The 16,011-nt window shown below is 36.9% G+C and overlaps 1 protein-coding gene across 1 annotated transcript; it reads left to right on the top strand.

Annotated features, from left to right (window-relative positions):
- The first annotated feature begins 7,519 nt into the window (after positions 1–7,519).
- Positions 7,520–11,149, top strand: LOC127840033 (uncharacterized). The gene is made up of 4 exons (XM_052368422.1): positions 7,520–7,658; positions 9,163–9,329; positions 10,187–10,438; positions 10,647–11,149. The coding sequence occupies exons 2-4, from the start codon at positions 9,209–9,211 to the stop codon at positions 11,147–11,149; spliced, it is 876 nt and encodes a 291-aa protein (XP_052224382.1). The 5' UTR covers positions 7,520–7,658; positions 9,163–9,208.
- The last annotated feature ends 4,862 nt before the right edge of the window (positions 11,150–16,011 follow it).

Here is a 16,011-nt window from a genome sequence, read left to right as displayed (position 1 = left end):
ACAACAAAACACACACGTCTGTGTCAGCAGCTACCACAAAAATGCCAGTGTGTTCTGCTTCTACAGCATCAACCATTTGCCTTATCATTATAACGTCAGCTTCTTCGTGGATTGTTTTAAAATCAGCTCGATTGCTTATGACACATTTATATATTACAGTGGGCGTATCATGATCTCATGTAACGACCAACTTTTATGATTGAGTGCGGAAAAGGTCAATTTTTTTATCCGTACATGAAGCTTAACACATCACAGCGATCAGCTGTTGTTTGTTCTCAGTGACACCTAGTATAACATTCTGTTGGGATAATAACATGTCACTAGTAAGTTTGTACACCCTTGAGACAGTGTATTGTCTACATGGCCTTTCCATACTCTTAGGGCTATACTCCATTTATCGTCAAACATGAAGCAGACATCATTTTTATTCAGATTATGTATCATATAAGTCTTAACGTTATCAATATAGTCATGTATCGTTCTATTTTAGGGTCAGCTTTATCCTTAGCATCTGAATTTATCTTAACCCGCTTTTCTTCTTTTCGTTGTTCATCAGTGTCCACTTAATTGATACTGCTCATTTCTCTCACATCTTTTTCTATCCTGCTGAAAATATGCAGGATCAGCATCAAACCTTGAGAGTTTCAGGTTTAAGTCTTGAACCTATTACTCCCTTTTTGCCAAGGCTATATCTCCTAAAAGTTGTTTCTATGAGCATGTCAATCCATATGGCATTCCACACCCCCGGATTATGTCTCAAGACATGCTCACGTTTAAGAACTTTTCTTGTGCGCTTTCTCCATTGATCTTAAATAAACGGGGCTGTACCACGAGTGGTTTGGGTGTGCAGCGGCAATGAGTATGGTAAACTGAGCTAAACTGATGAGACGTGGAGCGGCCAACCACCTTCTATTTCTGTTTTAACATACATAATTATAAGAAATACTGCTTTAATTTTAAAAAATCGACCAACAATTTAGAAGTACGACTTGCAAATACTATGTTGTTAAGATACATTTCTAGGTCATCAAATGGCTGAAAATAACTTTTAGTGAATACCTTGCGCAACACTTCCTCTGTCAATATTTGTAAGTTCTGTACATTTTCTAGATATTTCTTCCCATTAAGGAGTTTGGAGATTCCAGCAAATATTGACTCAAGCAGATCTTTCAACCCATCACTTGTCATTAACGTTTGCACTGAACCAACAAGTTATATTTTAACACATGTCACTTATCAAGTGGAAGTACAGTCAACCAGTTTATAATTACCTGGCAAAAAACGTTAATTCTCTTTACCACAGTAGTTTCTTTCGGGATTTAGTGTGAGAAGATGTAGAAATAAAGGGTAAAATTTATTTTGTATGATAACAGGATAGGTCAGACGGCATATGCAGTTTTTGTCAAAAATAGCCAATTAAAGTTAACCCTTCGGAAAAATTATTAAAAATCATTCAACTAACAAAATCAGTATTCCAATACATTGTCATGGTTGTTTTCAATCAGTAAACAGTTTATTTGAAAATAATAAAGCCTTCTATATCCATATGCACATTTCAAAACATAACTCATTCAATCAATTCCGTTTCACTTTTTACTGCATTTATCCCCCTGTAAGCACAATACAAAAGCTGTTTTGCTAAAACTTTGTGAATTTGTTCCTTTACTTAATGTATACCTTAGACATTTACCATTTTGTTTTTATCGGGGCATTATGGAAAAGTAAATACAAATTAATCGGAACTGCTGATTATCTGGAACTTGTCGACAAACTATAACTTGTGTGAAGTCTTCATGTTTCATGTGTAAGAACCATATTTAAGAATTATAATTAATTTATTTGCGTAGTCCATGCCTTACCTATGTTAAACAAACGGATGTACATCATTTGTGCTTAACGAATATGTTTACACGATGTTCGCACCGTGTGTATTATGCAATACTTATACAATACATGTTTACCAATAAAAAAACATTATTTTGATGATTATTGTATCACAATTTTATTTCAATTGCATCTAACAAATATCTTAATGATAATATATATGATTTTGTTCTTTTCATTTTAATAATTTTAAAGTTATATTAAATGAGTTTTTCTCAAATCAGTGGACTTTCGGCGTAGAAAAAATAGTATTATTTTTTACCTTGTTTTACATTGTCCTTGCTGGCCGCTTGTGAGATAACTCATGGGTGGCCCAATTTAAATCTTTTGACAATTTGAAAGTATTTACACTATGTGCATCAATGTTTACAAACAATATTTAGGACTGGAGAGCGGAATAATAGCAAGTTCTTTCTGCTTCTGCAAAACTCAAAGCAGTAAAATACACACGTCGAATTGCGAATCAATAGATTAACAAGTCATAAACATTGCAAAACGAGAAACCGGTTCAGTTTCCGCGCTAAACCATACCATACTCGTTTTGCTAAATCACGCCTGCCATCTGTATAATTGAATACAATGTATATGGATGGCACATACATACCGGAGGAAAACAAAAGCCACGCGCGAGAGATTTGTTCTTCGGTTTTAGGCATTGATGTTCTATTCATTTGGTTTTTAGGCACGCACAATTGTTTGGCTAATCAATAGTTCAGGACTTTGTAATATGATGAAAGAATTTCGTGGATAAACGGTGGATTTGATTAAAAAAACACGAACAAATTCCATCGAAAATCCGTATGAATTCGATGATCATATATATCTCAACAAAATAAAAATACTTAACTCAATAACATTTTGTTATTCGACTTAAAAGATCAAAATGTCTCTTAATGATAAAACATGTTTAATTTGTAGTTCACTTATGTATAATTTGAAATTCAAGTGTTTTGAGATTCTGATGCCACGTTTTCGTTGACTCTTCTTCATCCGATCATCTCAATGACAATTACACGTCTGTTCCCGATTACATGACACATTTTAACAGATATTGCACAATCTTTTTTGGTGAACCAACAATTTCGTTATGAAATACTTCCTTTACTTTATTATAAATGTTTTGCTCCTGATGAAGGTCTTTGACCGAAACGTTGAGTCAATTGGTTTTGAAAAAGAATGACGTTGTTTCTCTGTTTTCTATAATTATTGTCTGTTGTCACAGTAAGCAGGCAATTGATAACAATGTATGTAATGACGTTAATTAAAAACGATTCAATGAAAATTTGCTTCATTTTTTTTCGTCCCTTTTGAACCTGACTGTGACTTTGTTATTTAATGGCCTATTCAAATAAGACATGCATTTTTGGGGGATTAAAATTTGAACATTTTAGCGTGAATTTTCAATTAATGTATCTTATATTGATTGTTACGTCGTACCTTATATACAATCCTCTCGATGTCTGCTTCCCTGGTACTACACCGGTCTTCCCATCATAGTGTGGGTTATTTCCCGCATTTTCAACCCGCAGCTATCTTGGCTAGAACTCCATATCTTATGTATCCGATTCCGACGCTTTAATACTGGATTAATGTCGCCCCATGGATCCGTTTTCAATTATTGACATAAAAAAGAAAAGTGTCCAGTTCTGATTTGAACATGGATTTTTGTATAAATTGGATCTCAACTTCAACAATACATAGAAAAGTAATTTTAAATCCAGCGGAAGCGCTTTCAATAACCAACAAGAACAACATTTTAAAATAAAATTTCAACGCCAGTCAGTTGAGTCCATTTTAGAATTTAACAGTTAATAAAACGTTATTAACATTTCAAAGAAAATGGATGAATAGCGTTTGTTTACATGCGGAATTATTTGACACCAGTACATAACGCGGAACGATGAGAAAGCTTTTAAAATCATTGATGGAATCTTGTGCTTCTTCCAGGATCAGATCCGACAAAGCTTGAGCGTACTTGATCCAGAACGGTTGCATGAAAGCTCACTTGAATAAAAAGGAAAAGTATTATGACCATATACAAATGGACAGCGATCTGTGACAAGGGTGTTTCATGTGCGTTGAGTTTATTCCCAGATAAGCCTGTGCAGTTAACTTGATTTTTGCCAAGAAGAGACTTTTTTGTTAACGAAAATTATCATAAAAGCGTAAAGTGTAGTTGCTGATTAGCCTGTGCGATTTGCAAAGGCTTATTTGGGATGACACTTTGCGCACATGCATTAAACCCCTTTTTCACAGATCGAGGCTCAAATGTATAAGCTTATTGTAAAAATAGTTCAATCTTTCTGTTGAGAGTGAGACATTTATTTCACAATTCTGTTTAATAATTTAAGATTTCAAGCCACCAAAATTGCTTATGTAGACATTAACGATTGTCACTTGAAATATATTTCTTAAGAAATAAGCATTTAAATCTAATGTCAGAATTAAAATTTCCCGTTTTTATTTCCAGATAATGATAGAAATTTCATTTTTGAAAACGAACAACACCATTGGTTATATTTCACATGTATTTGTAATATAGATATACATAGCCCTTGTGTCGGGATTATGTAGGCAAATTTATTCGTACTTCAAAAAGTTTGGTACGAATATTCATAATATATAAACGCATGTCAAATAGAATATGAAACTCGTACACCGGAGGCAGAGAGCCCAATTCGTTGAAAGTCTCCGTTATCCGACTTGTCCTTTATCGGAAATCAAAGTATTTACAGCATCATGCATACCACTTATTGAAAAAAAAGCACTATTATTGTTCATATTTCGTAGAATACTATGATAATGTCAGTATTTGAAGCAAAGTAATTTTTCTTCGTGCCTAAATAGCTTACGCTTTCTTGCAATATGTTTTCGTATTTGTATGCCCCCCGTCGAAGAAGAGGGTATATATTGTTTTGCTGGATGTCGGTCGGTCTGTCCGTCGGTCAGTCGGGAGACCAGTTCGTTTCCTATTAGAAACTCATCAACGAATTGACCGATTTGGTTGATACTTCACATGTGCATTGGCCTTGGACAGTAGATGACATCTACTTAAATTGGGGTCACTAGGTCAAATGTCAAGGTCACTGTCACAATAAGTGTGAAAATCGTATGCTATTTATAACTCTTCAACGAATTGACCGATTGGTTTGATACTTCTCATGTACATTGCCCTAAGACAGTAGATGACTACTAATGAAATTGGGGCCACTAGGTCAACGGTCAAGGTCACTGTCACAATAAGTGTTAGCATCGTTTCCGATCATTAACTCGTCAACGAATTAGCCGATCCGCTTGATACTTCCCATGTGCACTTGCCTTGGACAGTGGTTGACCCCTGTTGACATGGGGGTCACTACGTCGTCATTGTCACAATAAGTGGGAAAATCGTTCCCGATCAATAACTCGCCAACAAATTGACCGCTTGGCTTGATAATTCCCATGTACACTGGCCTTGAAATGTAGATGACCCTTATTGAAATTGTGATCACTAGGTCAAAGGTCAAGGTCACTGTCACAATAAGTGTTAAAATTAATTCTGATCAACTCGCCAACGAATTGATCGATTGGCCTGATACATCACTTGTATATTGGCCTTGGACAGTAGATGACCCCTATTGAAATAGAGGGGGGAGGAGGGCATATGTCTCCGACCGTGTTATTTTGTTGAAATAGGCACTGATCATGCAGTTCATGCTCTTTTCCAATGTATTTTTTCTCATTTTTTTTTCTCGAGAAAATGTACTATTGTCCCGCAAAAGTATTTCTTTTAAATCCCAAAGCATATGCCATTTATCAACTCCAACATGTCCCTTGTCTCAAACATAATGTTTATGATATAAATTTGAAAAAAAAAACACTTTCGTCTCGAGCTTGGTTTTATTTTTCTCTTTTATCGAAGAGCGATCCGTATATCAAGGTATCCGGATGACCGGCGTGTAATCAACATGAACAGTACTAACGCAAAAACAAACCGTTTTTTTGAATTGTTAAAGAGAATGGCACGTAAATTTAAAATTCGGTTTTATCAAATTTCACTGAACAGTTCGGTCAACTGCCGACCTAAATGGCAACTGAATAAAAACGATACAAGTCATACAGGCGCTCAGATTTGAATTTATTTAAAGCTGTATACAAGTACAATATTGTTCCGCCGCCGGCCACCCCTGCCGTGGTGGTACGGTAACGTGACAAGGTTCCAGGCATTTGCACGCAGGTCCGTTGTTGCACAACAACGATATTTAATATTTGTATGGAAGGATGACGAAGTCCGAGTTCCGGTTAAGACATTGATTTATTTTTCTATTGGGTTCGCATGGTATTCATATAATGGCACTGGTAATTACATCAAAGTACATAGGTTATACACATGCAAAATCTGGTACATTGATGAATTGCAATATTGTCATATCTAGGCATAACTGTCTCTGAGCTCCGTACCCATCATAACAATGGACAAAAATGGCCGCTGTTTATTATTATTTTTGTCAGGAAAGTAACTGGTTATTTATTATAACATATACGGAGCAGCTCCGGGTGGAACTGTTCTGAAAATACGGGAATGTTTAGTTTGTTATATACCTCGCTTTCTGTCATCCGGAGCGGTTGATATTTAAATTACAAAGGAAGTTTCGTCGGAAAAGTGTTAGGAAAGATTGGCAAATGCTCCGGAAAAGTCTGGGTTTATATACTCTATGAATCACTCCGGATGACGTCATAAAAATAATGACATGTACGGAGCTCAATCGCACATTCTCGGCCCTTTCCGTCAAACATCGGATAAGTACCTCGAAGGAGATAGTATGAATACACATTTCGGAAGCGGTATTGCGGTCTACCTACGCGGGCCTACGCGAATCAAAATTACATAGTAAAAACAAGCATGGCCTGTTTTGCGAGTTGTTTACATTTTGCAAAGATGAAAATGGGGATTTTCTATGCTCTGAAGCCAGAGCAAGTACAAACTCTACAGGAATTATGGACGCCATCGTTGTTATTGTTTTTGTTGTTGTAACATTCTTAGAATGGTATCACGTGGGCGGACTACTTTCAACCCGTATTTCTCCCGAGTCCGATTATGATAATCTGCGAGGGGTACCGAATGGTACGGAGCTCTGTAGAATAAGAATTTACGGTCATAACCGAGCAACGTTTCGGCGATGTTCGTAGCGCACGGAACATGCCGAAGCGTATAGTTTGAAGTCAACATGTATATTTAAGGATAATATATTCTAAACAATTATTTATATAACTATAGTAAACCAACATAAACTCCGACATCTTGCTAATTAGAGTGAAAACAGTAGAATATAATTTAACATCCATTATACTGCAAAAGATTGAGGGAACGCCCATGACGACAATTCGATTCGTCTCGGAATTAGTACTATATTTAGATCGAGGTCTCCCGGACATGCAGTTTGTTTAGCAAATAAAGTTACAATTAATTATGCGTAGTAGCATTTCATGACGAAAGCTTTCTAACACTATTGTCAATATATGATGCATACAAAATATGTGTTTGATGTAAAATAATTAGCATGAACGCGGAAAAGATCTATAATAATAAAACTATTGTTCATATTTGACCAATGCGGGACACTTCGTTATTTACAGAGAAATGGCGGACGTTGACGTCGTCATGATAACGTAGCAACGCCACAATGTCTATTGTTGACATACTATCCAAACGCTTTTAAAGCTCTCAAAGAAAAATGCAAAATTTGCAGGAATTTGACGAAGGAAATTGCCAGAATTTTGCAGACTCCATGCATGTAATACGGGGTCTATATTAATGCATAACAATTTCATAAATTTAATAGAATATTTAATAATAAAGGTTATTTTCTTGCAACGTTGTTAAGTGGGGTAAGAAAATGAGACATACAAATATCTTAATATTCAAAATATTTAATAATTTTATTTTATAAACAACATTTCTTTAAGTTTTGCAGGTGAGTTAATTCAACTGTAATCTTTTAGTTCAATGTTAATATTTTTTGCAAATTCAATACCTTCATCGTAAATAATTAAAGCCAACCAAAAGACATTTTGCTGTAGCATGATGTGAAATGCAACTGAAATTTATCAAATAAGAGTAGATATTTAAGTCCTTTTAAGAAAGACTGTAACTTTCTATCATGTCAATATTTACTTATACATTCAGTAAAGTTAGTTTAATCTTTTCTCAAAATATCATATAACGCATTGGTGTTAGTAATTGACGGCGTGTCTTACTTACACATGTATTAACAATTCATATAAGCTCAAATATCCTTAATGTGCAATGGCGATCTACCTCCATATCACCGCTCAGTTAAATAATCTTCCGGGTGTCCGTAAACATTACGCAATCGTTCTCCAGCAATTGAACCGGATCCTGTGAGTGTCACATAGAAACTGAACTGTAAATACATAAAACGCGTCTTAATCTTTCTCCTCCTCCATATCCTATCCACATTATGTACACTATTGCAAATCAATGAACTTACAACTCATATAAATGCAACAACGAGAAACCAGTGCATGTTCCGCTCTAAACAAAAACCACTCTCTCTCTCTCTCTCTCTCTCTCTCTCTCTCTCTCTCTCTCTCTCTCTCTCTCTCTCTCTCTCTCTCTCTCTCTCTCTCTCTCTCTCTCTGCTTTATAATAAAAGGCACAATAATAACACAAACCCGTATTTTTCAAATCGAGAATATCTTCATTTGTTTGCGAAACCCAAATGGGACATTTTAATTACAAGCTATATTTCAAGTAGTCGTCATTGTATAAGACAGTGTTCTTTTAGTTGTTTAATGAGGAAGATTATGGGTCATAGGATGAATTATTGAATTTCGGGGGAAAAAGTGAGTAGTTCTCTTAGTGAAAAAATGCGAACATGGCTTCCTGATGGAGAGTTTTATGTGCGCAATAAATAAATCAGACAAAAAATAGTGCATAGATCAGTGAACCCTTTGGGAAAAGGTCCGTGATAATGAAAATTAACACTGATTTTCTCTTATGTATGCATAATTAAATTGCACATTTTTGTAGAGATAGTAATACACAATAGCAAACAGCGTTTGAAGTTTTAGAAACCCGATATTTTTTCTAATCAATTAGTCAGCGAAAAGGTTAAAGAGTATTGGTTGAATAAGTTGTGAGAAAATTGTGGATTGTATGAACATGAGTAATCGTGTATTTATAATTGGTAAAACGCACGATTTAGTGATGTAGCCATTCGGTCAGTGCGGAATCATCCAGAATGAAAAATATTGATTCGTGCTTCTTTTTTTCAGAGACGCACAATGCATCCCAGAGATTGATGCTGATGTTCTGGGGGTCATGACCTTTCCAACTGATCTTGACCTACTTTCTCTCTCACACGACCCTGAGCGTGGCCTTGATGAGGTCAGCCAATCTGAAGATTGTGCTGGGAATCTCTCTGTTTCAAGTTCTCGCTCAGGTATCTATTCTGTCATTTACGTCTTCTTGCTTTGTCTTTCATCATACTGCTTCTGTTAAGGGTCATATGAGGCAATAGTAGTGGAATTAAAAGTAGCAGCAGCAACTGCGGAATTATACAAATAATAGTAGTCGTAGAAATTGTAGTAGTAATTCCAGTTTTAGTATTTTTATAAGTATTAGTAGTTACTGGTAGTAATTGTTGAAGTTATATCAACAGAAACAGTAGAAGAAGCACTAGCAACGGTAGCAGCAGCAGCAGTAAGAGTAATAGTACTGTTGTTGCATTTGGTATTATGTAGTTGGTATTATGAAGTTATCGTAGAGGTAGAAGTAGCAGTAGCAGTAGTAGCAGCAGCAGCAGTAGTAGTAGTAGTAGTAGTAGTAGTAGTAGTAGTAGTAATAGTAGTAGTAGTAGTAGTAGTTATAGTAGTAGTAGTAGTAGTAGTAGTAGTAGTAGTAGTAGTAGTAGTAGTAGTAGTAGTAGTAGTAATAGTAGTAGTAGTAGTAGTTGTAGTAGTACTAGAAATAGTAGTAGTAATAGTAGTAGTGGTAGTTGTGGTAGTAGTATTAGTAGTAGTAGTAGTAGTAGAAGTAGTCGTAGTAGTAATAGCAGTAGTAGAAGTGCCACTTCTTTAACTACTATTGCTGCTTACACTACGACTGTGTTTGCTGCTATAACATATCATGCTTTTATTGCAAATTTGAAATAGCCTCTGCTACTACGACTCTTACTCGTCTACAACTAACACAAAAACCGCTATAAAAAATCGATTTATTCTTCTACACTTTACTTGATTTTGTATAATGATCATCATAACACTGCTTACAAATTATTTGTTTCCTCAATCCTGACAGGTGTCCAGTGCGCAGAGAAAGCTGTGTCGGTCGCGGTTGATCTGCTCGAGGAAGACCTCGCGCTCTCCGACTCGGACAGCGATTGCGATGATGACGTCACTGATGATGTCACTAGCTGGTCGCAGGAGTCGGTTGCTGCGTCGTTCCCGGCAGCTACTTCCGGTTACAGCTCTGATTCCGAGAGTTACTCAGAGGACACGGTTGTGACAAGACGCAAGTCGGCTACAGTGCCACGCCGACTAGATAGTCAGGGTGAGCAATCAATAATAAAAAACACACACCAAAAAAGCAAAAAATAGCATTTTAAATACGCAAAAATACCTCTTCTTTTGTTAAGAAAAAGCAAGAATAAAATGTGTCCATATTCCTAACCACCTAGATTATGCTTAAGTCTACCAGACCTAGACTTTATTTCCAAGTGTTGCTAGTGTTAACAAATGTGAATTGATTTTTATTGTAGAAATCGTGTCCGATGATGAACTCTCTGATGACGAAGGTTGTGATTTTACGGACAAACGCCACCGGCGAAGGCGACGATACAACCGCCTGGAAAGGGAACGTACGGACTTCACACAGTCCAGCAATAAGCGATCGTTAAGTCTTGAGTCCCGGTCTTCTGATGAGAATACCATCTCGAGTGAAAGCGAGTCAAGTGACTCGTCAAGCTCTGATTCGGACAGTGACGATTCAACATCCGGGTCATCTAGCGACTCGGATTCAGAAAGCTGCAGTTGTTGTTCAACGTCTAGCAGCTCTTCAGACGACAGTGATTCTGACGCCGACGGCGATGATGCGCGGGAAATCGACATCAGGTTCGATAGGAATCCATGCCCTGCGAGTTGCGTGTGTCGGTCTGACAGTAATATGCTTCCGATTCCGCCCGCACGCAGACGCCGAACGGAACAGTCGCTGTACTACGAGGTTCTAAATCGACAGCTGCTGAAGTCCTATAATGCAGCTTGAGAAATCGACCTCCGGTTTTAAGAAAACCCCTGCCCGGAGACCTGCGTATGTCGGTCAAGCAGAAACATGCTACAGGTTAGACGAGCCCACCGACGGGAAACGGAGCCTCCGCTGTACCGGGTGGTCCTGTCTCGAAGGTTGCTGAGGCCCTCCAACCGGATAATCCACGACTGCTGCCAGTACGGGTGTAGCAGGAGGTGGCAGCGCCCTGGCAGACCTGATCTAGATTAGTTTAGTAATAGAAGATATTATAGGGTTATCTTTGATTTGTAGAGGCGTCGTACGGGCCGGATCTCGGATCTAAATCGACTCAATACTAGTACTTGAAGTGGTTTGTGACGTTAATAGGCCATGTAGATTTCTGAGCGCCCGTACAGGCCGGTTCGAGATCATATTAATTCTTATATATATATGTGTCTATCGTCGTTTAATTATATTTAGGTAGCTTTGATATAAAATGACGTCGTGCGATAGGATCTAGATTAGTTGTTTTATTGCCTGACTTTGTTATAAGGATATATAGGTAAAGCACTGTTTTGCAAATTTGCCCGTACATACTTTAAACTACATAATGACAATAGTTTAGTGGTTAAGGTGTATCTTATTGGTTTCAATAGGTGTATGTATCGCGCAGTTATGTAAGTAATGCTCGATTTGTCATTGTCGGCTCTGGTACTATTTAAATGTACCCCGGGTATCTTAAGTACACTTAAATGTAACCCGATTACGAAAATTGTCCTGAAACGTACTCGCGAATTTTTACGCTAAATCGGTCGTTGTCGGCTATTTTATGCCCCCGAAGGAGGGCATATAGTGATCGGACCGTCCGTCCGTCTTTCCGTCACATTTTTCGTTTAGGTTTCGCAAAATGCTAATAACTTCTATATCACTTAAGACTTAACCTTCATATTTGGTATGAATGTGTATATGGACAAGGCCTTTCCATACGCACACAAAGTGTTTTGACCCCTTTGACGTTGACCTTGACTTGAGGTCTGCGTTTAGGTTTCAAATCGCCGTTTAGGTTTCGAAAAATGCCCCTAACTTCTATGTCGCTTCAGATGTAACCTTTATATTTGGTATGCATGTGTATATGGACAATTCCTTTCCATACTCACACACAGTTGGACCCCTTTGACCTTAACCTTGAACTTAGTGTCCACGTTTAGGTTTCAAATATGCGTTTAGGTTTCGAAAAATGCTCATAACTTTTATGTCGCTCCAGATGTAACCTTCATATTTGGTATGGATGTGTATATAGACAAGGCCTTCCCACACGCACATACATTTGGACCCCTTTGACCTTAACCTTGAACTTTAGGTCCGCGTTTAGGTTTCAAAATCCGCGTTTAGGTTTCAAAATCTGCGTTTAGGTTTCGAAAAATGCTCATACTATCTATCAACGCGTTTTTCGGGGCAATATGTCATCCTATGGAGACAGATCTTGTTTCTTTTAAATTTGTTCATATTAATGTCAATATTCTATAAAAATGGCCTCTATTTTATCGAAACTCCTACTTAAAAAAGCATACTTATGAAGGTTTTGTTCAAAGAGAATATTGTTTAGTATTCCGTTGCGCGCTTGACGATATCGGATTTTGGGCGGGAATAAATCTCGGGTAAGACTACATTGGCCGGATACGTGTAAGCATCTTTTTCGTACCCGGGGTAAATTTAAATATACTTAAGAGTACCCGGGGTACATTTAAGTAGTTCCCGAGCCGACAATGACCAATCGAGCGTAAGTAATGCTCTGCGCTATGGGAATATCCGTAATAACCTGGTATACGTTGAGTGACAGTTTATTTTACATCTGATATCTAGTCATCTTCGACTAAATATAGGTCACTTGTTAGAAGATGCGCACATGGTAAGCATGAGCCTTATTTACGTTAACAAAGCCACTGCTGCATCTTGACAATGATATCACTAACACTTTAACTATTCATTTTATATTTTCAGGTACGAAGACCTGCGCAATCATCCATTCTTGACAAGACTGTTCTCAGTTGTTACTTCCACTCATCTCCAGTTGTTCTTTCTGTTTTCTTTTTTTTTTCTCGGATTTCTCTACAAGACCCTCCATTACTTCGAAAAAAGTATCTTGAACTTGTCAATCTGCGCCGCGGGTCTGCGGGCTATATGTGTGAATATTGTAGAGGTTAATAGGCGAGTCCAATGTGGGCATGCCAGATGTGTATGAGTACAAATAGTTCAAAGTATTGTACACTACGTTGTTAAATAATATTTGTGTAAGATGTCTTTATATAGTAGTTTTGTTATTTATTACGGATTTAAACCTGCTTATTATTTAGTTTTAATTATGTTTTCGGTGTGTATGTTCATTGCAATAACATACATATGATGTATCGTTTTTGACCAGGCATGGGTAAACGGCTTGAGTACCACACATTGAAGAACAAGACTTGAGAATCACGACGTGAGAATCACGACTTGAGAATCAAGACGTTTAAGTCTACATCTTGAAGCCCTCAACTTGTCGGGTACTGGACTTCATTCGCAAAAACATACAACATCGCGTAAAGCAGTACGCAAATTATGAACTACCGCGAAAAAACGACAGCAAGTAAATCCACTAGGCAAACTGTATAAATTGTAACACACTATTGTCAGGTCCATTATATGTATTTGTATGTAAAACGTTTTGTTAAGGTAAGTCACAATTGTTTCAGCATATTTTAATAGTTAATTGTATCATAACATAAAGTAATATTGAAGTCGTAATTTTGCGTAAATTTCTTGTATGTAACGTTTTCGAATGTTGGTTTTTCCCGCAGTAACTAAGGAGTAGTAGAACTACAAATTTGTCAGAATCCTTACATTTGGTATTTGCGTGTTTTTATGGAAGGGAAAGACCGCCAATATTATTCATCACCTGAAATGTTGCACGTGTTGAATTTTTAGATCATTTGTTTAACAGAGAATCTTTTAAAATGCAACATTTTAATATCAGTTTTGTACAATTGTAAGTGTAAAATGTTGTATGTTCCGATTCTCCAAGATGTTTAAATGTTTAAAAACAAACATGTAACTTCTTAAAGTACCGATATGAAAAAAAAATCAATCAACTCATTTTAAAACACAAATCTTTGATAATCACACAAAAATGTGCCTCGAAAATTATATCTCATCTTATCTATGATGCAACACATCAAAGAAAAAGCACAACAAGGTATCAAGTTGCTGATATAAACATAGAACAACAATGTTCACTCAGAGATGTGTATTGATTTGTGCTCAGGCAGCTGATAAGGGTAAGTTGGAGTGATAAAGTGTGCATTTATGATTGGAATTCAAACAATCAAAGCTTTGAACAGTGTTTTTCTCCCTAAAGTAATTTCCTCCGATATACATATTACTACATTAAACTTCGAGAATATTTAACCAGAGTGTTAAAAGGTTTTACTAATGCCCCGCCCCCTGGTGGCCTTGTTTTTCAACCAACCCAAATCATTTTCAAACTCCAAGATATAAGAAGGATGAATCTTCTGACAAATTTTTATGAAGATCAAATAAATGAGGCCTCTAGAGTGTTAACAATGTTTTACAAAAGCCATATATAACCATATAAGGAAATATGCCCCACCGCCTGGTGGTAATTTTCAAGCAACGGGAATCATTCTCAAACATGTGCAAGATATCAATGGGACAAATCTTCGGACCAAGTTTCATGATAATCGGACAATACATGTGGCCTATACAGTGTTAACAATGTTTTAACATTGCTATAAAAGGAAAAATGCCCCGCTCCCTTGGCGGCCTTGTTTTTTAACCAACCGGAACCATTTTCAAACTCGTCCAATACATTATTGGGATGAATCTTCTTACCAAATTTCATGAATATTGAACAATAAATGTGGTCTCTAGAGCGTTAACAAGGTTTTACTAAGGCCATATATAGCCATATAAGGAAAAACCTGGTGGCCATGTTTTTCAAGCAAACGTTACCATTTTCGAATACATCTAAGATATCATTGAGACCAATTTTCTGACCAAATTTCATGATGATTGAAATAAATGTGGACTCTAGAGTGTAAACAAGGTTTTACTATAGCCATAAACGGAAAAGTGCCTCGCCCCCTGGCTGCGATGTTTTTCAACCAACTGACATCATTTTAAGTTTCATGAAGATCGGGCAATAAATGTGGCCTCTAGAGTGTTAACAAGGTTTTACTATAGCCATATATGGAAAAGAGCCTCGCCCCCTGGCGGCCATGTTTTTCAACCAACTGACATCATTTTAAGTTTCATGAAGATTGGACAATAAATGTGGCCTCTAGTGTTTACAAGGTTTTACTATAGCCATATAAGGAAAAATGCACCGCCCCTTGGCAGCCATGTTTTTTAAGCAAACATAACCATTTTCGAACTCATCCATGATATCATTGACCAAATTTTATGAAGATTGGACAATAAATGTGACCTCTAGAGTGTTAACAAGGTTTTACTATATCCATATAAGAAAACATGACTCGCCTCCTTGCGGACATGTTTTTTTTTTACCAACTGGCATCATTTTCGAACTCATCCATGATATCATTGGGAAAAATCTTATGACCAAATTTCATGGACTTTGGACAATAAATGTGGCCTCTAGAGCATTAACAAGGTTAAAGCCATAAAAGGAAAAATGACCCGCCTCCTGGCGGCCATGTTTTTCAACCAACTGGCATCATTTCGTGCTAATCCAAAATATTATTGGAAAGAATCTTCTGACAAAGTACCATGATGATCGGACAATAAATGTGGCCTCTAGAGTCTAAACAAGGTTATACTATGGCCATATAAGGAAAAATGCCCCCCCCCCCTTGGCAGGAATGTTTTTTTCAAGAAACCGTAAC

The sequence above is a fragment of the Dreissena polymorpha genome, chromosome 7 (genome assembly GCF_020536995.1).
Source record: "Dreissena polymorpha isolate Duluth1 chromosome 7, UMN_Dpol_1.0, whole genome shotgun sequence".
Classification (NCBI taxonomy): Eukaryota; Metazoa; Mollusca; class Bivalvia; order Myida; family Dreissenidae; genus Dreissena; species Dreissena polymorpha.
Note: the sequence above shows the minus strand (reverse complement) of the source record. Positions and strands in the feature narration are given on the sequence as shown.